Source organism: Puma concolor, chromosome F2 (genome assembly GCF_028749965.1).
Source record: "Puma concolor isolate L17-30 chromosome F2, mPumCon1.1.hap2, whole genome shotgun sequence".
NCBI classification, from domain to species: Eukaryota; Metazoa; Chordata; class Mammalia; order Carnivora; family Felidae; genus Puma; species Puma concolor.
The window spans coordinates 62,423,653-62,450,755 of record NC_141684.1 but is presented as its reverse complement, the minus strand read 5'-3'; the positions used below and the strand labels follow the sequence as shown (position 1 = coordinate 62,450,755).

At 38.9% G+C, this 27,103-nt stretch overlaps 1 protein-coding gene across 6 annotated transcripts in view; it reads right to left on the bottom strand.

Annotated features, from left to right (window-relative positions):
• EYA1 (EYA transcriptional coactivator and phosphatase 1) overlaps positions 1 to 27,103 on the bottom strand; it is a 354,818-nt gene that overhangs the window by 318,465 nt on the left and 9,250 nt on the right. For all 6 annotated transcript variants that reach the window (XM_086695354.1, XM_086695347.1, XM_086695348.1 and 3 more), the window contains exon 2: positions 23,827 to 23,934. In XM_086695354.1, coding sequence (XP_086551480.1) covers positions 23,827 to 23,859 — 33 coding nt within the window. In that variant the 5' untranslated portion in view covers positions 23,860 to 23,934. The remainder of the gene's footprint in view (positions 1 to 23,826; positions 23,935 to 27,103) is intronic.

The following is a 27,103-nucleotide window of genomic DNA, read 5'->3' as shown; positions in this document are numbered from 1 at the left end:
TTCACTAGGCTGGTGACCCTGACCAAGATTCACATACTCTTTGAAATCCAGTCCCCTCCAGAATAAAAAGCAGGAATTATCTCCTGTATTCATCTTTTGTTGTCATAATCAAGTAATACATATGAAAGCACCTCCCAATCTGGAAAGTGCTACATAAATTCTAAGCATTCCTGAAAAATGCAAGAGATTGTATTTTACATAATTCCAACCCTGACCTATTAGAGGAAATTACTAGCTTCCCTATTACTTCTTCAGAGTGGCTTCATGAGTGATCATGTCTTCTAGGCTCACTGTAGTTCAATACAAAATTTCAGAAAGGTACCTACCTAATAGCCCAGAGCTCTATACATCACAAGAGATATTAGGCAGGGACATTGAAAAAAGAGTATAGAAAAAGAATTGGGTTTTTTAATGTTTATTTATTTATTTATTTTCATTTTTTTTAATGCTTATGGATTTTTAAGAGAAAGACACACAGTGCGAGCGGGGAGAGGCCTACAGGGAGGGAGACACAGAATCCAAAGCAGGCTCCAGGCTCCGAGCTGTCAGTACAAAGCCCGATGTGTGGTTCAAAGCTGTGAACTGTGAGATCATGACCTGAGCCGAAGTCTGATGATTAACTGGGTCACCCAGGCGCCCCTATTTATTTTGGAGTGAGAGAGAGCATTGAGTAGGGAAAGGGTGGGGCGGGGGGCGGGGGAGGGACGGAGAATCCCAAGCAGACTGTGCTGCCAGCACAGAGCCTGATGTGGGGCTTGAACCCACGAACCGTGAGATCATGACCTGAGCTGAAACCAAGAGTCAGATGCTTAACCAACTAAGTCACCCAGGCACCCCAGAAAAAGAAGTTTTAAATAATTTATGTACCTTATGATTTCTTAAAGAAAAAAACAAGAAAACTTAAAGAGACAATATAAAACAAGGGACAATAGAAAGTGAGCAAGCAGAACTCCTGAAAGAAAGAGAAATGGGGGGGGGGGGCGGTGGGGCTCAGTGACTCAGTTGGGTAAGTGTCTGACTTCGGCTCAGGTCATCATCTTGAGGTTCATGGGTTCAAGCCCTGCATCCGGCTCTGTGCTGACAGCTCAGAGCCTGGAGCCTGCTTAAGATTCTGTGTCTCCCTCTCTCTCTGACCCTGCCCTGCTCATGCTCTGTATCACTCTGTCTCTCAAAAATAAATAAACAAACAAACAAACATTAAAAAAAAACGGAAAAAATAAAGAAATAAAAACTAGGAGTGTTTCTTTACAAAGATAAAAGCTACAATAGAAGCAACAATAGATAAAATAAATATGAATTGAACAATCAGGGATACCAAAGAGAAGCTAACGAAAATCACTGAAAACAACATGCAAAAGAATTAAAAATGGATTTTATAGAAAATATCTGAAGAACAGATACAACACATCTCACATATGCACAGTCAGTATCCAGAAGGAATTAATTCAGCAAATGAAACAGACCAAAATTTAAAATATAATGAAACAAATATCTCTTGAAATTTATATTTGAACTTTTCAGTGAAAAGGGGACACCAATCCTACATAACGTGCATAAAGTTTTTCTAGTAAATAACCATTTTACTTGTTTTAAAATTTTTTTAAATTTTTATTTATTTTTGAGAGAGAGACAGAGAGACAGAGCGTAAGTGGGGTGGGGGCAGAGACAGAGGGAGATACAGAATGTGAAGCAGGCTCTAGGCTTTGAGCTGTCAGCACAGACCCCAACGCAAGGCTCAAACTCATGAACCACGAGATCACGACCTGAGCTAAATTTCGATGCTTAACTGACTGAGCCACTCAGGTGCCCCATAGATAACTGTTTCAAAAAAAATTTTTTTTAACGTTTATTCATTTTTCGAGAGACAGAGACAGAGCGTGAATGGGGGAGGGGCAGAGAGAGAGAGGAGACACAGAATCTGAAGCAGGCTCCAGGCTCTGAACTGACAGCACAGAGCCCGACGCGTGGCTTGAACTCACGAGCCGTGAGATCATGACCTGAGCTCGAGTCGGACACTTATCCAACTGAGCCACCCAGGCTCCCCATAGATAACTTTTAAAAGGCACACTATGTGCCACCAAAAGAGGAAAAATTGTGATACAGAAAAATCAATTCCCAAGCATGTTATTACTAAATCTCAAGGACAAAGAAAGATCATAAGAATATTCAAGGAGAGAAGAATGTAACGCTGCATAAGCGTGAAAAATCAAGTCAATAGCATCATTCACAGTAGCATGCAGTAACAGAAGACAGTAGTCTGATGTCTAAAAGTTACAGGCACAAAAAATGAGACCCAGTAATCTCGCACTCTTCGAAGTTGCCTTTTAAGTATGAAGGCAATACAGATGTTATCAAACTTTCACAAAATCAGGGAGAGCACTGTATGAGCTACTCTTGAGAAATTACTAAAAGTTTCAAAACAAACAAACCAAAACAGCATGGCTGATGACACTGGATTCACTGAATTAGTAAAGAGCATTTAGTACTTCAGATGAAACAACTATTCGAATTTTCATAAAAGAATGTCATAAACCTTGACAATGTTGAAAGAGTATCTAACACAAACTGTCAAATAAGAAAGAGGAAGTGAGAAGTGGGCTAATTTCATCAGGTTTTAGGGTGAAAAGTCAATGGCCTATCCAAAATGGGTACATATAGTTAAAAAATAACCCGTGAGACTTTTATATTCATCTTTTTCTCAATTTGAGATTGTCTTTTTGAAATTGATATTATTTGTAAAAAATAACAGCTTCCTGGAATTCAGCCTTTCTCTAGCTTACTTCGGTTTTTTTCTTCGTTTGAAATCAAACAGAATTAAATAGACTGATCCAAGTTTTACAAAATCATTTTTAATTTGCACACAGGCATCAAGAAGTCTGGAATGATATATATCTAATATTATCAATGGTTATTTCTCAATAATAGGATTTGAGGTGGTTTTCTTTCGCTTTAGTTTTCAACAATTTATGGTGTCACTTGAAGTTTTACTGTCAATGTACTATCTGTGTAAAATTGCACAACCTTTTAAGAAAACTTAGAACAACATAAAAATTAGTAAAGACAAAAAGTGGAGAACTATACTAAGATCTGGAATGAGACAATTCCCAATAATTAGCATTAAACTTGCCTCTGATCTCCCTTCCCGGTGGTGAGGTAAAAAAGAAAGGACGATGAGTTACATAAATTTAATTGCAAAAGAAAGCAGAGCGAAACCATCTTGGAAGAAAGAGAGAGGAGCGCTAGCTGAGTAGTTACCATATGTCAAACACTGTTTAATGTGTTTCTTGCAACTCCGTGACCTTTCAGTAGCTCATTTTTTCGATGAGGAAGGCCAAATAAGTAACTTGATACGGCTCACACAGCCAGCCAGTGACAACGTCCCGATGAGGACCCAAGTCACATGACTTCAGAGTCATGCTCTCCCCCTCCAGTCCTCTGCTTCCCAATTTTTTTCACTCTAAGAGAGATTAATCTCATTATCCTTTTATAATAAATAAAGTGCTCAGTTCCTGGCTCTCTAAAAGTATGCAGTTAACCACAAGCTCAAAATCAAGTTGAATCGGAACAACATCAAAAGAAAAAGCTAATTCATTATGTAGTAGCACATTTTTACTGCTGATATAGTTCATACCAGGGCATTACCATGACAGAAAAGTGCCAAATGTAGTATTGTTGGAATAAACGATGAAAAACATAGAAAATTACGTAAAACATTTCTCAACCCAAGTCTTTTTTTACACTAATTTGCATTCCACTTATTCTGAAGACTTTTAGGCAACGGGAGCCACTATTGTACAGAAAAGAATTAAAAACAAAGTGTTTCGACAATAGTCCATTGAACGTTATAGCCTCTATTAAAACTATAATCGTATCCTCTAAATACTCCCAACAAGACATTTTGCAATTCAAACTTCCTTGTGAAATCCTCATTTATTTTCTCTTGTTTGACAAGTAATGAATATACTAAACTGAGCCTATCTCTACGTTGACTTATTACACACAATATGAATCCTACACAAATATATACGTTTCAAAAGGATGAGATTAACAACCGAAGTATGCTCCTATTTTTAATAAACAGGGATCATGATGTGTAAATATAATCTCAATTAACTGTAATAATTATCCCCTCTTTGGAGATCAAGTTGGCCTTTAGCCAGTTACACATAGATGAGTATAATGAATAGAAATAACTTATTATAGTCACAAAGGCAGTGTTTTGGCCCTCTCCTAATGCTTACACTGTCTTTTCTCAAGTCCTCCTTTGTTCGTTCATTCATTCCAGCAATATTGACTGAGGAGCCATTAAGGGCCAGGCAACATGATGGGCTAGTGATCAAGAGACGGGACAGGGTGCTCCTCTGAGAAGTCACAGTTCATTGCAAGAGAGATGTGTAAATAGCTAGTTGTAAATCAACTTATTAAGGGGTCACAGTAGAGCTCTTAAAGGATCATGGAAGAGAAAGGACTAGCTGAAGTTGCCAGAGTAGACTTCAGATAGGGTTGGCCTCTGACTTCAAAACAGGAGGAGGAAGAGGCTCTTGCCAGGCAGAGAAACAAGCACAGAAAACGTGAAGCCAGGAAGCAAGGTGTAGCTTTTAGAACCGGGAGAGTTAGTACAAGTGGATCCTCAGCCAATAACACATAAATGGTTATTTGCCACCATGCAAATATGAATATTCTATTGCCAAAATCTAGCTTTATTATAGCTATTTCCCATAGCTATAGCTTTATTAGTGGTCCCATTTCCTACAAAGTTGGGCTCTCTGAAGAGATGATGCACGTGAGACACAGTGACATTAGAAGTAGTTTAGCATCAGAGGACGAAGGGCAGGCTTTCCTTGGACTCCTTCTGCATGAACACCTTCTCCTCTAAACATCTTCCATCAGTCCTTCATCTCCTTCTACCTATGGCCATAACTCTTTTCTCGGCCAAACTTCTAAAAAGGGTAGCTGAATCTCCCTACTGTAACCCCTGTACCTCAGTTCCCATTCACTTATCAACACAAGTAATCTAGATTCCACCTTACACTATCCCACTCTAACTGCTAGGATTAATGGTGTCCTGCCCATTATATTTAGTACTTACCTGACTTTATCTCTCAAAAGAACCTGGCGCCACTGGCCATTCCCCTTCTGGGAGCCGTCTCACTGTCTTCGGGTTCAGCTACTCTCCAACGATACCTCAGACCTCATAGTTGGCCCTTCATCTTCTCCCTGGCTCTGACAGCCCCCTAAATCGTCTCTGGTCCTTTTCTCCCTCAACACACTGTTCCTGGGTTACCTCATATATTGGCTTCAGTATCATGTACTTGTTGATGGATCCCAAATCTATACTTTTAGGCCACTCCACTCCAGAAGTCCATATCCAGATTTTTTACGGACTATGGAAATTACCTGTATATTTCCAAAACCTCTCAGAGTCAAAATGCCCCCAAATGAACTCATTAGCCTCCACCATTTGTAGTTAAACATATTAAGATGAAGTCTTCTCCTGCATGAAAATCCTTTGACTATTTAGTAAAAAACCACTCTGTCATCACTAAGTCTTTATTACCAAGTAACTGTAGTGCTATTCATCCAGAGGTCAAATTTACAGTAATTCCAAACAAAGAAATGATCAAACAATGAATATTGAGAAAAGAAAAGTTATTATAAAGTTCATTAACCTAATTTCAAAGAAAAATGAGCCAACTCTTACCCAAGTTCCCTCATTACTATCTGTAAACACAAGGTAGTATATGTAATACATTTACATTACAGTGATTTAGGCAAAAAACTAATACGGGCTTTAAAGACAAAATATGGCCAAGTCCCATTGAGATATATTGTTCACACGTCGAGAAAAATACACAATACATGTCTCCAAAAAGAAAAAGTATATATGCATTTGTCAATCACGGTGCGAAATTCCATATTTCCATTACTGTTGACCCTTGGACAAAGCAGGGTTTAAGGGTGCCAACCTTCCACAAAGTTGAAAATCCATGTGTGACTTTTGACTCCCCAGAACTTAATTACTAATAGCCTACTGCTGACTGGATGCTTTACGGATAACATACCTTTGATTAACACACATATTTATATGTCATATGTTATATACTATATTCTTACAATAAAGTAAGCCAGAGAGAAGAAAATGTTATTAAGAAAACCATAAGGAAGATGAGGGGCTCATGAGTGGCTCAGTTTAGTGTCTGACTCTTGGTTTCAGCTCAGGTCATGATCTCATGGTTTGTGAGTTTGGGCCCCACCCCCACGTCGGTCTCTGAGCTGGCAGCCAAGCCTGCTTCAGATTCTCTCTCTTCCCCTCTCTCTCTGCCCCTCCCCCACTTGCTCTCTCTCAAATAAAATTTTAAAAATAATAAAATAAAAATGAAATCCTAAAAAAGATGAAATACATTTATAGTACTGTGCTTATCCAAAATGCACTTCATACCCACGCTGTTCAAGGGTCAACTATTCTTAGATTCCTGATCAACATATACAGGTGCTGATTCCTAATGGGCAATATTCAGGATAAAGCATATAAAGCTAACTATTGTCAAAACTAACCACATTTAGGGGTGCCTAGATGGCAGGACGCTCAGTTAAGCATCCAATTTAGGCTCAGGTCATGATCTCACAGTTCGTGAGTTCGAGCCCCACGTCGGGCTCTGTGCTGACAGCTCAGAGGCTGGAGCCTGTTCAGATTCTGTGTCTCCCTCTCTGCCCCTTCTCTACTTGCTCCCTCTCTCTAAAAAATAAATAAACAGTAAAATTTTTTTTAAAAAATCAACTAACCACTTCTAAATGTTTTTTAAACATTAATTCCTCATCAATAAAAAAAAAGTGAGCACACATGTATCTATACATTATATACAAATAGTGCTTTACTAAAAATATTGCATATAAAATCTACACAAAATACATGGTTTTTAAAAGGATGAAATTAAAAATTAGAAATCCTATTTTCTTCCCATGGCTAGTTATAAGCCCAAAGATGTTCTTCTTTGCAGTCCACTGGCATAAGCCCCTGTTATGTCCCAAACGTCCCCCTACATTTTCAGTTACGCCCACTTCTCAAATCTGCTCTGGACTTCCATACAGTCGTAGCTCTTATTACCAAAGATAGCTCAACTCACCCTCCCTCCTAAATCCATCAACATTGCCGGCCCCAGTGAACCATTACTTAAACTTCTCACATTCCTTCTTTTCCCAAGGTTATTTCCCACAACCTGTTTAAGAGCTGACATTTTTTTCATTCAGAATTTCAATACCTACAAGGAAAACTTAGAGATGACACAAAGGAGAATGGCAACACTGGTTTCTCTCGGAAGCACCTGAGAATAACATGCATGATGCCTCCCATTAGAACACTCTACCTTCGGAGGTATTTCTCATACTTAACCATGTACTTTGGCTTTGCAAGCACAGCTGATTAAATGGAAAACTGATACAAAAAGATGGAACTCAGAGAAGAAAGGATTGACAACTTCAATAATAAAAATACAAAATACCAATCCACCCAATGTGAAACAAGCAAACAAATTGAAAACGAGTCAAGATAAATAAAATTACAACTTCTGCTCTCTCCAAATTAATGCAGGACATAGTTTACCAATTAAAGAATGGCCCACTGGGAGAAACAGGATAGGCACACTTGTGGCCTCGTGAGCACATAAATAACTGCAGTTCTCAAAGTCTGCAAAACAAAGCCTAAGTTCATAAAGTCAGTCGACATCCAATATCTAGAACTTTAAATTTACAGGTATCACTCAGTCCTTTTCTTTTTTTTTTTTTTTTGCCCTAATTAATACTATAGGAGCATGATTGCACCGTAGGTGATAGGGAACATGTTGCTTAAAAAGAAGCATTTCCTATCTTTAATGTGCAGTTATTTGGTTACCAATTCCTATCTTTAATTCCCTTTCTTCACTGAAAACGGGAAGGGTATTTTTTTTTTCTGTGACAATGAATATCAACAGTATAAGGAAGAAATCTCAAAATGACTTTGATTTGTTCCTCTGACATTTGTTACACCTGGATCGTCCCACGCTTCAGCTCATATGACAGTCTGCTTTAAAGAACTAATGGCCTCCAAATCTACTAATTGTTTGAAAATTAGACAAATACCTACCCAGCGTTTCTAGGAAACTAATTTAGCAGAGTCGGCAATTTTAAATGATAACCTTGTTTGTTTAATAAAATTAAGATGAAAACCTTAGCAATGTTTTTAGATGGCAACACATCACAGCAATTAACTTTCTCTTCTTTCAAATATGAAGAAAATAGTGCAGGTATAGGTGAGGAAAATACAGATATTATCCCCTCTGAGATTTTTGTCAGGGTATAATAATTTTGATTTTTGCGGGCAATCTAGCTGAGTAAATAAGCTTCTGCTATATACCTCGGAACTTTATGCTCAGTCTGGTTGCCTTCCTGATTACTAAGTCTTTCTAAATTAGAGCAGGCAATTTCTCTTTGTTTTACCTAATATTTGAAAATGGCAAAAAAAAAAAAAAAAAAAAAAATCCCCTGGGTCACTGAAAATTACCCTTTCATTCCAGCCGCCTGTCTCAAGTCAGTCAAAACATTCCAGACTTCAAAAGGAGGCTATGCCTTCTTAGGCCATTTTGGTGTCCCTCTATGGTTGGCCTAGGAGGGATCGGTTATTTGGATAAATTAATTTCTGGAGCCTGCTGGCCTTCTAGAAGACCTCAGTGTCTGACTGCAAATTAGTTCTACTGAACATGAAGAAATCCCTGGACAGGCTAGAAGAAATAAATGGTGATAAAATCTAATACTACAAATGTTGGTAATGTGATTTTATTCTGCTATGTAGCTTGTAAGCACAGTTAATGTTGAATTAAATATTTTACATTTTTTTTTTACAAAAGGGCCATGAAAGCAGAAAATCAGATCAGTATCCAAGCCACAGCGAAAAAGGCTAAACGCCAACTTTAAAATAAAACTGCGGGCAGGAATCTTTTAGGAGAACAAACAAAAATGTCCCAGTTTTCCGCAAAATCAACTATATATTTACATTACAAATACAAACCCCAAAGTCGGCCACCCCCTCCTCTGAGACAGGAAGTCACGCAGTTGAATTATGCTTTAGCCCGGGTTGTGAATAAACTGTCAGGCAGCCCCTGAGTCCGACTTGTACAAGTGCCTAAGGAGAGCTTATCCTGAAGGAAGAGAAGTCTCTGAGCCAAAACTAACAAACAGGGCCCCTCAAGCGGAACAATGGTCCAGAAAACTCAGCAAAAAAGAAAATAAACTTCATTGGCAGTTTGTTTTTGACTGTTAAGAGCTTAGCTACAACTCTATCAAGATTTTTAAGAAGGTAAGAAATTTCACACATCAGGCATTCACACAGCTGCTTGAGAGTTTATAGTGCAAATGTATCATCTTGTCTTGCCATGTCTAATCCACTTTAGGAGATACTTGTATCTTTTCTTTCCAAAGTAAACAGAACCACACCTCTGAGAAAGAGATGAACACTTCCTCTCCCCACCTCCACACCCCCAGGCCAGAGCTCAGTTTGAGTGAGCCGAATCTAGCTCCCAATTTGTGCTAATTCTATCAAAGAGGTAATGAAGGTTAGAAATCAAGACCGAAGCTGGGGATGTTTTTTAGATCCCAAAGTATCTACACTCAAAACAAATGAACCCAAAGGATCGTATCCTCAAGAATTTTTTTTAAAATGTCTTTAAAAACGCATGTCATTCTAAAACTTACACAAGCAAATGCAGGTAAGGGTCTTTGTAGGTAGTTGCCAATATATTCTCGTTCCCAAGATTCCGTGAATCTCCACATGTAACTAAACTTGCAAGCATTTTTAAAAAAATTATTTGTCACAAGATGGGACACAGATTAACTATCCCCCTAATCCTATACCTGAGTCCCCTCTTTTTAAAAATATCTTTCTTTTCTAACTCAAATTAAGCCAGCATTACTTGGAGTTGAATCAAAAAGAATATATACAGTGTAATTAATAATAGATGGAAACAGCACTAACAAATAATGAGGAAAAAAAAAAACTACAGAAATGATGATCTCAGTCATATCCAAATTTGTGCTTAATACTGCTCTTACATTTCAGTAACATGGAATTAAGATGATTGTGTTTGTGAGTTTTATTCTAATTTAACTGAAAATACTCACAGACCAATATTTTTCAAAATGTGAAACTACTCATGGGAAGCGATTCACATACATGTAGAGAAACAAGAGAAATTTAAAAATTCCAAGGTAAAATGAAGATTCATCTTAAAATGAAGATTGCCTGTAGAGATTTGTGAATGCAGTAAGCATGGAAAAGCAGGCATCTATTACCCGGAGAAATCATTGCAGAACTCCTTGATTTCTGTAAAACCTTATATGGTGGAAACAAGGTCTCAGCATATTTTTTTTAAACCATCAAAATTTAACATACTAATTTTTCTCCCTAACTGCAAAGAAAAGTTGGATAAATTGCTTTGTTTTTTTCTAAACCTTTCACAAGCAAAGCCCCTGTTTTCTCTCAAGGCTGCACATATTTTCAAGGGTTTTTATGACTTATTCAACAAGTAATTACCTAGATTTCCCATTTTAAGATCAGATTTATAACTCCTAATCTGAACTTCTGTTAAAAAGAAAGGAGAGAATAAGAGAAATGGGGGGTGGGTGGGAAGGAAAGAAAAGGAACAGATTATTATCCTGAGTAAATTTGTAACAGGCTAAAGCTTATATTACTTAATCACGGGTCTATAAGTAATTTTGTTAGATGTTAGAAAAAAGGGGCTTGATTACTATATTTGGGGGCTCACAAGGGGCTTGAAAAATGGCAAGAAATATCAGCAGTATGTCTAATCTGTATGTGCTTTGTGTGAACCTTTCTGGAAAAAATATAGCAAGTTTTCTTCAAAATTATATGCAAACCCCAAAGGAACACAGAGAGCATTATGCATTTTGCTTCCTTGAATATGGAAAAACCACCTTGATCCTTACAGCCTTGCTTCCTCTCTTTCATTAAGCACTGGGTAATAAATCATGGATTCACTAAATCTCAGCAGTGGTAGGGATTTTAGAGGTAATTCAGTTCCACCTTACTCCCATGCAGGAGCCTACAGCACACTATCAAGTAGTAGTAATGAGTGCCTCGGCCGAATAGTGAGTGCCTAATAAATGTTATTTCATCACAGTTGTGACGCCCAGACACCAAACATCTCCAAGGACATACATCCAGCTGATATCTCCTAAGAAAATAAGCCTATTTCATGTTTTCCTGTACCTTGACATACTAAAGAACCATTCCTGGTCTAATGACTTAAAAATACACAACGTATGGAGAATTTAGCTATCAATATAAACGCCTTCTTTGGCACAACATAAAGGGACTCTTGGAACAATATCTTGACTAATTTAATACACGCTATATTTTTCTTTCGTCTTTTTTCGCAAAATGCACTTATCGTCTTAGAACTTTTCCTTAAATTATAGGATTATAGACCTTATTTTTACTTTTACAAATGTCTTTAATATTATACTATCTTCTCTCATTTTTTAAGGTAGGTAAGAACATCCTAAGATTGTGGGGCCTGCTCTTCCAAAGTAATATCAAAATCTATTCAATTCTTATTGGCAGTGTAGGTAAAAGCCACTAACTTCATTTACATTCCAGTAGATCACTTTTGTCCAAGAAGTTCACGCAACTTTCAAAGGACGCTAATGCTCCCAGTGATGAGAAATTCACCATACAATCTCATAACTCACTTGTGTGAATTAGTGCATTATTCCTCCTGCTGTCAGTGCTGATAGTTCTGTGAATTAGTCCTCATTCATTGCTATAAATAGATCACATGGTTCATTTGAAAATATCTGTTGCCTATATTGTTTTAAGATGGCAGGCGGACTCAGAGTTTAAATTTCAAATGTATCAGTAAGGAGTTTATTGATTTTGATTGGAATCAGTCACTGCACTTAAAAAATTATCCTACGCAAACAGAAAGATAACCATTTTTTAAAAGATAAAATGCTAATGATTAAGTTAAAATATAAATCTGATTTCATTAGTCCATAGTAAATGACAAGTATATTTGCTTCCCAAACAATTTGGAACCTGAGCAAATAAGTCATTCTAATGTCTAAGCTGAACTTAACAAATGAACTTTAACGAGTCAGCTTTATGGATGAAATTGTTTTAAGTTGTTTGGGTTCTGTTTCACCACCGATTTCGAGGACACAAGTGGTTAAATTCAGGCATACTTAGCCAATTATAAACATTTTTCAGGTTAGATAACTTCATACACCCAAACACAAAGTATTTTTTAACCCATGTTTAAAGTTAACCCCGGGGCACCTGGATGGCTCAGTCGGTTAAGCATCTGACTTAGACTCAGATCACGATCTCGTGGTTTGTGAGTTCGAGCCCCTCATGGGGCTCTGTGCTGACAGCTTGGAGCCTGGAGCCTGCTTCAGATTCTGTGTTTCCCTCCCTCTGCCCCTTCCGTGCTCATACTCTGCCTTTCTCTCTCTCTCAAAAATAAATAAACATTAAAAAAATTAAAGTTAACCCTCCCAGTTTACCAGATGAAGCCAGATAACAAATGTATGTCTTTAAGTGTTACACAGAAAGTTGAATGGACAAATCACTAAAAATCACTGATCTGAGCACTGACTGAAAAAGAAATAAAATGTGTATTTGGTCATTGCCTTATGCCAAGAAACTTTTTTTTCTTTTTGTAAATGGAAATTACAAATGGACCTTTAAATAATAGATCATTTCAATAATAAATAATCTAGCATTTCTTTTTGGATACTATTTTTACATAATAAAAAAACCTAGCATTTATTTTTATCCTTGTAATACACGACTGGGGTTAAAGTTAATAGCTGGTTATTCAAAGCACAACATTTTACTCTTGAAAAACACCCAAGAGGGCTGTAAATACTTTGAAAGAAATACAAAAGGCTCAGTAAAGACCGAGATCGGCATGTACTATGTACCTTGCCAAATGATTTTTGATAGAATAAAAAATCTGAGAATTTCTAGCTATCAAGTTACCTTAAATCCTGGGATCCCTAAAAGGAACATGAGTTTAGACACGAGTTAAGCAAAAACAAGAATTAGTGAGCACACAGTCATTCATTTCAATATCTGCACAGACCAGTACCAATTATCCTTTGCATCCCCTCACATTTTGCACATCATTTCCAAATAAAAAAATTTAATGAAATCAGTAATTTAAACTTTTCTTTTTTTCCTTTCCCTTGCGAAAAGAAGGGACATTGTTAAAGAGGACGCAGAAATTTGCGTCTGAATACCACCTAGAAGAAACACGCATTTGTTGTTTTTTAAGATGTGCTCTTGACAAACACATACATGCGTATGTATATTGCTATCTTGCTTAATAAATGTATTCATGTTCTCCTTTTGATCCTTCCAACAATTCTGAGATACACAGGACTAAACTAATATCCTCATTTTAAGAAATGAAGACCCTGGCTCAGAGATGAACAGACATTTGCACACGCTGGGGCCGGCGATGGAGTTAGGACTCAAGCCTTCAGTGACCTGCCAAGCCCACGCTCCCACTTCTGTATCCTCACGGGTCTCCCCTGACTTCAAGTGGTAAGAGCCCAAGTTCAGTTACTGCTGTATGGATGTGAGATAGTTGTATATGTCCACAGGGTCACACAAATCAAAATTCTAGAAACAAGACGATCTTAGTCTGATTTACGTTCAGTTTGAATTTGGGAGACCTCTTACAGAAATCTCAAGAATTCCTGTGAAATACAAACATTAATTGATCTAGTTTAACCTAGTAGAACACTTTGGAAAATTTCTCAAATGAACAAGATTTATTTGCAAAAGCTCATGAAATTTTTGGTATAGGACTATCAGCCTGTTTTGCCCACCTATTTTTCTGTACGCATCTACATAGGTAAAACTAGCCTGTATCTTTCTTTTCTTTCGTAATCCTATTTTCATAAAAGGACATATGTAAGAATGAACTTCATTCTCTGCTCAAATTATCAGAAATTCCCTGTAACGGAGGTCTAATTAATGCATTTCACAGCAGTGGTGTTTGTTTTCCGTGTGCCTCTACCTTCGTGAAACCTGGGAGAGCAGGAAAAGCTGTGAGCTGAATTCTGGTCTGTTTCCAGAGGTGCTTGGTTTCCAGGAGCCATGTGAAGCCAAAGCTGCCAAGCACTTGTGAAGATGTCTCTCTGTTTACAAAATCTCCGCTCCAGGCAATTGTGCTTATTCATTCATTCACTGCATCAACCACAACATTATTTTGCATCTACAATGTACAAAACAGAGGTCTGATTGTCAAAGGGACAGTAATTATTCCTCTCCTCTGTTGTCTGCCCTCGAACAGCTCACCGGCTAGAAGGCAAGCAGATTTGAATACATGTGTGGACACTATAACATAGAATAAAATACACACTAATGAGCAGTTTGAAGCATTTATTGTGTCAAGGAGAAAAAGTTCTGTTTGGGGGGAGCAGATAAAGATAAATTGAGATCTGAATGTACCCAGCAGGCGAAGGGGAAAAAACAAACAAAACAAAACAAAACAAAACCCTATGATTGATTCCATGTGAACACAATAGGTAAAATAAGAGTTATATTAATTCTTTTTATATAACTATATGTATTATATAAATATATCATCTATAACCAATATAATATTTTATTTCTATGGTTATATTATCAAGCTTTACTTCCATTCAAAAATATGGAGTAAAGATCATTTTAATGCAAAAAAATGGGTGGATGGGATCACTGTATTTATTATCTATTGCTGTGTAACAAATTACCCCAAAACTTAGCATCTTAAAATAACAGACATTTATTATCTCACACAATTTTTGAGAGTCAGAAATCTGGGAGCAGGGTATCTAAGTGTTGCTGGATATGAGGGGCTCTCATGACAAGGCACATAGGCTGTTTGCTGGGGCTGCATCACCTAAGGGCTGGATTCAAGCCAGTGAATCTACTTCCAAGAAGGCTCCATCACATGGAAGGAAAAGAAGGAGGTCTTAGTTCGTGGCCACATGGTCCTCTCCACAAGGCTGCCTCATTGTCCTCACAACATGGCAACAGGCTTTCCCTCCAGTGAGTGATTCGAGAGAAAGCAAGGAGGAAGCCATATTGATTTTTATGACCTAGTATCCACAGTGTCATACCACTTGGGCTAACTTTTCTGCTTACTAGAAGTGAGTCACTAAGTCCAGACCATACCCAAGGGAAGGGGTTATCATCAAGAGGCTTTATGTTACAAAGGGAAGCATAGCAAAGAATGTGTACACGTATTTTCAAATCACTACAAACACATTCAGGAGTGGGATACAAGATGCAGAAGTGCGTCTTTATTTATATTCCAAGCACCTTTTAAAATTAATCATAGGAGCACTTGCATATGATACTACATATAAACAAAATTATACAGCAATATGGGCAGTGAAGAACCCTTATCATGATATTAGTGCCAGTATAAGGATATACTACGGGCTCTACAAATAGTATTCATTGAAGAGGTTGCAAAAGGAAAAAAAAAAAAGAGGCCTTAGAAGTGGGAACTAACTACACAATGGGATCGTCAAACGGAGTACTTGGTGAGGTAGCAAAAAGTGATGGGTCCTTTGTCCCATGCCTTGGCGACCATCACGCATACTTATTTTGTGATGCCTAAACTTTACTAACTTTGATTATCCAGTAAAATATGAACACTAATAGAATCATTCTTTGTTAGAACCAAAAGAGACCTTCTTTTCCATCCCTCAAGTGAAAACAATGAGGCCAGAGGAAGAGAAGCAGTCACGTCCAAGATGGCGGAGCTAGCCAGAGAGGAGCAAAACGAAAGGTCTTGAAAAAGGGTGGAGGCACAATTGTAGACGTCCCTGCAAGTGCTAACAAAAGAACGATGGCGGGAGCCTCCATCTCTCTTCGGCACTGACATCAGCCTGTGGCTCTGTTCTGCATTTCCTATACTTCCAAGCCACAACTGTAGACGTGAGACCTTCTCACCTGCAGAGCCCAAAATACTTACCGTCTGGTCTTTCACAGAGAAAGTTTAGTATATGATTGCTATATTGAAATGGTTTGCCTATTCTAGCCCACACTCGGGGTGATTACTGTCATCCCCTAACTGAGATGTAAACCAGGAGGTTTTCTTTTTTCCTTTAATTATTTAAGCTGCCCTTCTTGCCTCCAAAAACATTTTTAAAAAAACACCCAAAAAACAAACAAACAAACAAACAAAACCACACAGGAAAAACCCAAGTCCCAAAGTCTGTACTTTTACTTGGAAAGAGAGAGACGTACATAGTATCGTTGCTGATGGTCATATACATCTGGATCCGAAACCACAGTTAGTAAGAGGACAGAGGCAGATCGGAGGCAGTGAGTCTGACCGGTTAGATGCCCTCTCTCCTTTCTTCCCAGCATCAGCCACAAGCAATTTTCATCCTTGTCACGCTCCATCTGTTTGGTACCTGTGGACCAAGTGAGCTATACCAGGACACAAGCTGCCAGCCAGCTCAGATAAACAAACGTTTACTGAGTGCATGTAAAGGGCTTGACCTTGTGGTTGGCCCTAGAAATATAAACAAGTCACTGTCCTGGCTCTGGAGCAATTTTCCTGTCTAGGTTTTATTCTTCACCTAAAATACCCAGCTGGTAACCTGGTGCCCAATCTGAACGCTAACGGCCAGTCTCTTCCAAACTCTCAGATCACATTCCAACCTGGTCTCTATAATGTGCCCAAACCAGCCGTGCCTGTGCAAAGGGGAAAGTGTGCCTAATTCCTTCCAGCATGGTCTGACATCCCGAGGCATAACCTCATCTTAACCCTGTGAATGTGTGTCCATTATAATTAAACTAGGAGGTAGGACCTCATCTTCCCCCAATCAAATCCATGTCAATTAAATAACAACTTGTGTGGTGTAAGCGCTCACCCCATGTGTACCTGGCATGTTGGAAATAAAATTCGTGACACCCGAAAACACCGACATAGTATTATATTGTAAGCCAGGCACCATTCTAAGTACTGTCACAGAAACTATCTATCTCGTTCACTCTGCACACCAACCCTGTGACATGTTATTACCTTCTATGGAGCAGTGTAGAAGCAAGAAAGCTCAGTTCATGAAGCAAGAAAGCTCACTCCTGAACCCTGGGAGTCAGCCTCCAGAAACTGATCTTACTCACTCGATGTCCTTCAGACGTTATTTCTAACCGCACAACCATACCAGGAAGGTATTACTATCCCTTTACAAACGAGGAAGAACCGAGGCTGAGAGAGGGTTCAAAACTTGCCCCAGTACAGAGCAAAGACCGAAGCAGGGATATCTGACTCAAAATGTCCTGCCTTTGGGAAAGGTGCCCCCAAGGGCTTGGAACTAGTAGCTATGCATATAGGTTTACAGTTTACACAGTGCTGTGGCACAAGTGATCTCATTTCTTCATCACAGAGACCCAGCAGTATAGACCTTATTATCTCTGGGCTAAACCCAAAATTGCGACTGAGAAGCTGTAATAATTTTCCCCAGGCCCCATATTTGAGCTGTGACTCCAGGTATTCTGATTCCACATCAGGGTTTTCTTCACTCTGCCTAATTGCCTTCCCATTTCCAGGTTAGGATCTATTCGCTGTGCACGCATCACAACCACTTTTGCCCCAGCTCTAAGCTCTACTACTGAAAATGGAAAGCATCACTGCTCTCAGAAGGGTCAAGGGAGAGAAGAAAAAGTAGTATGTTACGGACGCAGCTTAGAGCTGATAGTTGTAAAAAGAACCTTTATTCATCAGGAAAGAATTATTCACTCTTAGAGATTTCCATCCAAATGGTCAGAATGTAGGTGATGGCACATCAAGGGCTATATCTCCCCATCTATAAGATGTTGAGGTAAGACTAGAACCTTGGTTTCAAACTGGTGCCTCTGAGGAGGTTTCCCGAAGGCCCATAGGGAGCACCTACTGAGTGGTCTGCCCAGCCCCTCCTCTGGGAATTGCCATGTTTCTGCTGCAGCTCCCTGCTCCATCAACCACAGAATCATGACCCATGCAGGACCAATCGAAACCTCTGCTTCTGCACAGCGGATGGCCCAGCAAGCCAGAGACATACAAGGGGAGTAGAGAAAGCCAGCCCACAATCAGAGAAGGGACTGGAGGACATGTGCAGAGAAAAGCAGGAAGAAAACTGCCTGGATTCCTTGGTTTCCTTCTTTTTTGCAGACTTCCCTTTTGTTTGCTTAAGCCAGCTCATGGTGACCCCCATGACGTGCAACCAAATAAACCAAAGTTATGCCGAGATGAGAGGAGGGATGGGTAGGCAACTAGAAAAGGTTTTATTTTAGGCCCCACATTTTTATTGGGCTTGGTTTTGTGTTAAACTGCTCCCTCCCCCCCAAAAAAGGTATGTTAAAACTCCTGCTTCCCCATACCTGTGAATGTGACCTTATTTGGAATAGGGTCTTTGCAAATGTTATCAAGTTAAGATGATTTGATTGGGCTCCAAGGTAATTACTGTGCTTATAACAAGAGAAGAAGAGACACGGACACCAAAAAGGGTGCATGCCATGTGATGATGTGAGAGAGGTCAAAGTGCCACAGCCGTAAGCCACGGAGTGCCAAGGAGTGTCAGCAGACCTCCAGAAGCGACAAAGAAGCAAGGGAGAAGTACCTGATGGGTTTCAGTCACCTTGATTTTGTACTTCTGGCCTCCAGAAGCATAAGACAATACATTTCTGTCATTTCATGCCACTCACTTTATGGCAGTTTGTTACAGCAGCCTGAAGAAACAAATATAGGCTTCTGATAAGATGCTCTTGCTTAAAAAAAAAAAAAAGAAATTGAAAACCACTGAATTCTATCTATTTTAAATTTCAGTCACTTAACAATTTCACTTATAAAACATCTCATTCATGGGGAAGCTGAATAAATGAAATCCTGATTTAATTTGTAATTTCCCAGTTAGTTTGTTTTATTCCTATGTATTGTATAACTATTTTCAGTAACTTCTACTCAACGGTGTACTTCTCTGCTAATAAAATAAATATTTCATTTTTCCAATTTGGTTAAAAGTCACTTTTTATCTTTAGAATTTTCAAGTACAGGAATAAGGTACACACATATTTTATTTAATGGTTTTCTTGTAAAATCCAGCATCTCAGCAACAGCTGGAGTTAGCATTTCAAATTTGCCATAAGTTAAGACATAAGAGGCATAGTTACAAAAATACAATGGGGCCTTCAAATATTTTTATTCCAAAAAGCTTTAGAATGTCATCATTTGAAATTTTTATAATGAAAGCAAGTTAGCAATCTAGTATTTCTAACAAAATATTTCTCTAGAAGAGTCTCAGGAGACCTGATTCCCCGCACAGCTGACAACACGTGACCAAACAAATGTAGCGTTAGTGCTTATAACTGGCATTGGTATCATGGTTGCATTTTTATTTTTTTAAGTTTATTTATTTATTTTGAGAGAGCGAGCGAGCAGGGGAGGGGCAGAGAGAGAGGGAGAGGGAGAGAAACTCCAGCAGGCTTCGCACTGTCAGCTCAGAGCCAATGTAGGGCTCGAACTCGCCAACTGTGAGATCATGACCTGAGCTGAAAATCAAGAGTCAGACTGACTAAACCGACTGAGCCACCCAGCCACCAATGATGGTTGCGTTTTTGAAATTTTATTGTAAACTTGCAGGTGGCCAGATAATTTTTTTATCTGTTACTATGTTTTTCTAGAGATAGTTCCAATAAAAGTGCATTATAATTATATCACACGTCTCAGCTTTTAAAAAACTTGAAAATACATGATCCTACTTACCTACAAAATTGCTGTTTTAAACAGTAGTTAAATATGATCATCTCTGTTTTATTGCTGAAGAGACTGAGGCTAGGAAATCTGCCCCAGGTCATACAAAGTCTTCTGACTCCAGACGTAAAATGTGGTTTTCAAGATACCAGACTGTCTACCTAACTCACATACAAGGGTCAGGTGATTGCATGGTGGGTTTTTAACTGCTGACCTCACAGCTTCTAAGAAAAATACAGTGATTTATTTTTTAATTCGCTTTTTTTCCCAAAGAGCTAGTAGATGCTTTTCGTATCTTGACATGATTTCCTTCTAGAAATCCTCATACACCAAAGAAACAGAAAGACACAGCCATTGCTTGGCTCTTTGATGTTTGTTTCAGAGGTGTTTCACCTCAGAGAGGATCCATCGTGGCTCTCCAGAGGGACAGTGGAGCTCTGCTCCCCGAATGAGGACTCCACAAGAGGTGACAGAGGAGTAGTCAGAACCATGATGGAAAGCTCTATACACCTCTTCCTCTCCTTTCTGTCCTCGCGAGGCAAACTAAAGAGTGGATAAAGCTTATAAAATCACATGAGCTACTTCTTTCTAGAGGTAGAAAGCACACATGCAGAACATTTCAGAATACGACAAGTGGAATTTACGATTTAACATTTTTGCCCAGTGCTATGTCGACTGAGGACCAAAATGAGAAGCTCCTGGACCTCTGCCCATGGTCCCTTGTCACTTGATCATTGCATTTGCAAAGCACCTCTGGGGTCAAGACACTAAATTATAGGAATATGATATTTTTTAATGTTCAAATCATCATTTTCCCTCCCTCAAAGTGTCACAGGTCACCTCAAAACTGCGTTTCAAATCTCACAGTGCAGAACAGCACCAAGATTAAGACCATTCCCACTTCACTGACCACTGAGGGCCAGAGGATTTCTTTTCAGTTTCTCCCACACGGAGACCCTCTAGGCTCACAGCTGTCAAGGAACTAAAAGAACACTGGTGGGGCTCTTATGAGCCTCCTGCCCAGCCGAGATGCCAGGGCTTAAAGGAAGAGGGGAGAAGGCTTCGCTGTCTCTTTTCCCACCTAGTCACATATCTTTTTATCCAGGGAGTAGAGAAGGAACCATCGGGACCTGAGAATCACTGTTTACAAAAGCAATAGAGATTCATAATATTATGCTGAAACCTCGCAAGAAGCTTTTTCATTAAGAAAAAAAAAATACCGGGGCGCCTGGGTGGCGCAGTCGGTTAAGCGTCCGACTTCAGCCAGGTCACGATCTCGCGGTCCGTGAGTTCGAGCCCCGCGTCAGGCTCTGGGCTGATGGCTCAGAGCCTGGAGCCTGTTTCCGATTCTGTGCCTCCCTCTCTCTCTGCCCCTCCCCCGTTCATGCTCTGTCTCTCTCTGTCCCAAAAATAAATAAACGTTGAAAAAAAAAAATTAAAAAAGAAAAAAAAAATACCATTTCTCTCCTGAGGAAACTAAAACTCCTACTCCTATAAGAAATCTGATTAGGGAAACAAGTATGAAGTCTTATTAGAAGAGGTCATTAGCGGAGGTAATTCTGTGAGCAAAGAGCTACAGAGGAGAAGAAAGTAAGAATTACAAAAATAAAGCTGAAAAAGACACTGGGTTAAATGAAGTTCAGTCTCTTCATTTTATAGGTGTAGAAATTGAGGTTCCCAGAGAAATGCATAAAATATATTTAGTGTTTTATAAAAAGAATGTGGACTGTGAGATACTACTCAACAACGACAACAAAATACTGATTCAATGCAATGACGCTGATGAATCTCATAAGCCTAATGATAAAAGAAAGAAGGAACATGGGGTGCCTGGTGACTCCGTCGGATAAGCATCTGACTTCAGCTCAGGTCATGATCTCCCGGTCCGGTCCGTGAGTTTGAGCCCAGCTTCGGGCTCTATGCTGACAGTTTGGAGCCTGGAGCCTGCTCCAGATTCTGTGTCTCCCTCGCTCTCTTTCCCTCCCCAACTCACACACTGTCTCTCTCTGTCTCTCAAAAATGAATAAATGTTAAAAAAAAAAATTTTAACAAAAGAGTGAAACTGCTTCACTCTTACATAGCAAAAAGAAAAAACCTCAGAAAGATATGTAATGAGATTGCCCCATAAACACGACTGTTATAATACACAAAAATATTTTTAATCATTGTATCTTTTTAAAAATGTTTATTTATTTATTTCTGAGGGAGAGAGAGAGTAATCAAGAGAGGGGCAGAGAGAGATGGAGAGAATCCAAGCAGGCTTTGCTCTGTCAGAACCTACAAACCATGTGGCTCCAACCCACTAACCATGAGATCATGACCTGAGTTGAAATCAAGAGTCGGACGCTTAACCAACTGAGCCACCCAGGCACCCCTAATCATTGTATTTTTTACCTATTGTTTAAATTTTAGTCTCAGATCTTAATTTCTTAATTCTTTTTATTTATTTTTATTTTAGAGAGAGAGAGAGAGCATGAGCAGGAGAGAGGGACAGAAGGGGGAGAGAGAGAGAAAGAGAATCTTAAGCAGTCTCTATGCTCAGCTTGGAGCCTGACAAAGGGCTCAATCCCACAACCCCGTGATCATGACCTGAGCTGAAACCAAGAGTCAGTCACTCAACTGACTGAGCCATCTAGGTGTCCCTTAATTCTTAAATCAGATTTGTGTAATACAAAATATCCAAAAAAAAAAAAAAAAAAAAATTATCGGAATTTGCAGATACTGTTAAATTTCCTAGTTATTCTCCCACATATCAATTTACATCAACGTTAAGGAGAAAAGTTACAAAAACGAGCACAGTAAGTAGTAAGTTTTCAGCGAGTTAAATTTTTCATTTAGTTCATATGCACTTCAAAAATATTTTTAACATCGTAATAAAATCAAATACACCAGGCCCATTACAGGAGTTTAAAAGGACAAACAAGCTCAACGGGTCAAGCGTCCTTTGCCTGTTTAAGTTAAAAACTACACCTTACGGAATGAACTGGAAGTGCTTTATGTGAATTACCTCACAAGATGACTTAGGAGATCCATAAAATACACCCTGTAATTGCATACAGTCTGACTGCAAAAGCACTCTGCTAGCACTTGACCCTTTGTTATTAAAATCCTTATCCATTAGCAGTTACTGCTTATTGCATAACACCAACAAGTCTTGTAAAACACGCATTTACAGGAACCACAACAGCATTACTAAAGATCACACTTCAGGTCTGAAAAACAATTCTACTGTGGACAAAGCTGAATTATGAAACCACAGGTCTGAAAGCAGCACCTATGGTCAGAGAACCTAAAAGGCAAAGTCACGTGTGCCACCCCAAATACTGCCATGGACGTTTTCCCTAACAACTTTCGCTTACAGACATGCTCTTCAAAAATTCATATCCGTTGCCTAATTCAAGTTCTGAGTAACTCAAAAATTATATATAAGATTACCTCTAATTGGGAATATTTGTTGATGAGCCAAAGGAAGCTTGCTTTCTTCCTGAGATGAACCTGAAGAAAATTTCTGAATCGTTTCTCTTCTGCTCACAAGATAAACAAATGAAATAAAACCTAAGAGACCTAAGGTTCTCCTTAATATAAAGCACATTCGAGAGTTGATCAAACTGTGAAAGTACCACACCGAACACACATTTTAAAGATACACACGCACACATGTATTCATATAACAAATGCACACAGACTATCCAAACCATCCATCTCAAGTTTTATAAGACAAGTATAGGTTTTCCCAGAGGCAAAGGGAAATGGAAACCTTAAAACTACATTATTCATATTGGTGTAATTAAGTCATACTATAAAGGTTGGCATTTTTCTTCTAGAAGTCTACTTTTGATAACCAGTATCTCTGAGACAGATATAAATTAGGTTAGCTGATTAAATAGTGTACTACTTAATTCATAACTTCTAAAATCATTAAAAATTGGTACAGAGCTTTTGAGGAATTTCCAGACACTCGGGTTACAACAAAAATAGTAATTATGATTTTAAAAGTAATAACTCTTTCCCTCGGATTGACATTCTGTTTACTTACAGACTGTCCGTTCATCCCCCGGGGGTCTTCCATTGAAGGCTTTTTCTTCTGAATTATATATGGGCTATTAGCTACACACTTCTTCAAAGGGTTCCAACAGCCCTGCACCTGTGCAGAATAGAGCATCAAGCGGCCGTATTAATTGTGTGGCATGAAATCAAGAGCTGATCTTTGTGTCTGCAGCTTTCCATGTGCCTGCATGTATACACAAGTCAAGAACGCTTACCTTCACTGAGTGAATCTTTAAAATAAATGTTACGGGCTCACTGTTTATCACGATTTACATGAGCCAAATGTGGCCAAATTATAGCTCAGTGTGTCTGCTGGAAGCAGCCGCAGGCCAAGGGAAAAAAGAATGGAGAGGCCAGCTAGAGGGCTTTCCAGACACATTACTTTTGAGCCAACAGGACAAGAGCTTTTTTCTTTTTCCTTCTTGAATTCAGTTTCTCCAAGCTATTTATCAACGTCAATTGTACCATAATGCAAAGAGGAAACAGTAACAAAGAGATATGATTGTAGTCTGGGCAAGGATAAAAGAGAAAAAGTCTAGAGTTGAGTGTTTTACCCTCAGGGCAAGGATATTATTATACTATTTCTTAGCAAGTTTACATTAGGTCACAGTTTCACGGTTGATCAATTGTGAACCTTCAGAGACTCAACACCTTCGAGAAGCATGGGCTTTGGGGATGCTTCAAGATGGGAAGAATAAGTGTAGTATTTTGAAACATATTCTACAGTTAGTTATCTTCAAACAACAACAACAACAACAACAACAACAACAACAACAACAACACACAGTCATCTTGTTGCCCATTCTCATTTCCTAACTTTCCAAATTGATTCTCATGCTTATGCTCAAATGAGGAACCCAGAAGAGTCTCTCAGGTTCTCTTACGTGCGCTTAGCAACTGAGAAATTTTTCTAGGTGCCTCGCATCAACTCCAACATAGATATTTGAATATTATGGAATTAAAAAAAAACATGTATGATCTGGATATCGCCCAAGACAAAATTATGGAACAGAGAATACATAGCCGTTTAACCTCAATATCACATTTTGTAGAAATACTTGAACTTCTGCATGTTAGCCTGGTGGGAACACCACCGGACTGGAAGTCAAGAGATGAGAATTCAGGTTCTGACTCTGGCGCTAACCAGGTGAATGATCTGAGGTCAATAATTTATCTCTCTGAGCCTCAGTTTTTATTATCTGTGAAATGGGAGCTTTCAATTGGATGATTTCTTACAGGCATATGTTTGATATATCTACTTTAATGAATGTTTGCATTTACACACATAATCTTCAGGTAAAAGATCTCAAGCTTGGATGATTTGGGATGTAATTTTAAAATGTTGGAGTAATTGTCTTTGTTTTGGTTTTACTCACAATTGTCCAAGCTGGAAAATGTATGCCTTACCCACTGCCAAAGCAAAGGTGATGCTTCTTGGGCAACATGAGATTCATGAGTAACTAGACCCCTAAAATTTTGAGAATCCTTGTGACAGCACAGTGTTTTTGTAATTTTAACGAGAAGTTATATTATAATTTCAGGTCATAAGTAAATAAAAAATCCTGTGGACGTATTTACGGTCTACGAAGCCAAGAAAACACAATATGGTACTCTATTTCAAATTCCTTAAAATTTCAGAACTGAATCTTCAAATCCACCCCTACCATTGCTTGTAGAGGATTCCTTGCATAATCAAGGAAGAGATATTATGGAAACTAGACTTTTTCCATTGCTTGAGTAACTCTCTTGAGGCACATTAACTTTTCTAGGCGATAAGGCAACTCTTAAAAATAATAATAATAATGCTGCCTTACATTGGTCAAACCCTTTACAGTTTACAAAGTGCTTTCACATAAACTGCCCACAGGGCACCTAGATGTGCTGAGACAAAGTCCAGTCTCATTCCTCACAGAAGGGGGCGGGCCCAAGACAAAGCCCCCTCTGATTCCCCCTAAATTCCCATCCTCTCCATACCTGTCCTGAGAACATGTTTCAATCAAAATCTGTATATTTGATATTCCGGGATTATTTCCCATGTGTTTCTTTTCCATATTTCCATACTGAACTTACTGAACAGTTTAAGGTATTAAGAATGGTCAAGTTACACGAGCATGAAAGCTATTTCATTTGTAATTTTATTTCTTCTGAAGATGAAACTGTTCTGTACCAAATGCTGTATTTGTTATTGCTTCCTGGGCTAAAACAGAAAAGACTGAGCTTATTGAGAAGTCAAAAGAGTCAGCCTTCATCTACTTCAGATAGATGTCTCCACGGAGAAAGACTACCACTCAAAAATTTTTAGAAAAGCACAGAGAGCCATGGACTTTATTTACAAATCCTCCACTGCTTGCTAAATCAGCATAGTTGTTTCCAGATTTCTACATGTCAATCCAAACCGTGCAATAGATGCCATGACTAGGTCTACCAATATTTAGGAGCCTGGCTTTAGTAAACCCTTAATTCCCTTGCTGCACTTGATTTTTCATGGTTTATAAATAAGCCTGCCCCCATTATAGCACTTATCTAATGGGACTGTAATTATTTCTTTACCTGTCTCCCGCACTAGACTGTAGCTCCATGAGGGCTAGGACGATGCCTCCCTCTCTCATTCAGGTCACATATGGCACTCATTAACTATTTTGAATGAATGCATGAATGAATGAATGAATGAATGAATGAATGGAGGTGTGTTAGCGATACATGGCAAGTTTTTAATACATGTGAACTCTGAGATAGAATTGGGTGGGCAGTCAAATAGTGGTGCTATCATTCAATCAACTTTAAAAGTATCCAAAGTATCCATCAAATTTCTGGTCCTGAACATTTGTTTCAAGTACCCAGGAAATAGGCTCAAGTAAAAAAACAGTTTACTTGACGCCTATCTGTCTACCTACTTACGTACTTACCCACTTATTGCACACATAAAGAGTAGCTATTCATAAAACTGTTCAGACCTACACGTCAATACATTCGGAGTAGTCAGAGGTGAACTCTCCGAGACTTTGTTTAAACCAACACGTGGTCCCTAGAAAAGAAGGAATCGAGGAACGTTCAAGGAGGCTCATCTAAATACAGAATGGTGAGGGCAGATACGCACAGATGGAAAGGCCAGTTGGTTGAGATTTGTTTGGGGAGATTTGTGGAGCGCCAGAGGCAGGTGCCTTGGTAGCAGGGGTGTCCCTACAAGGACAGGGAGCCATGAGCCTGGTGGCAGTTGGATCCCCATTCACGCATCCACCCCCAGCACTCACCTTGCCAAAGCAGGG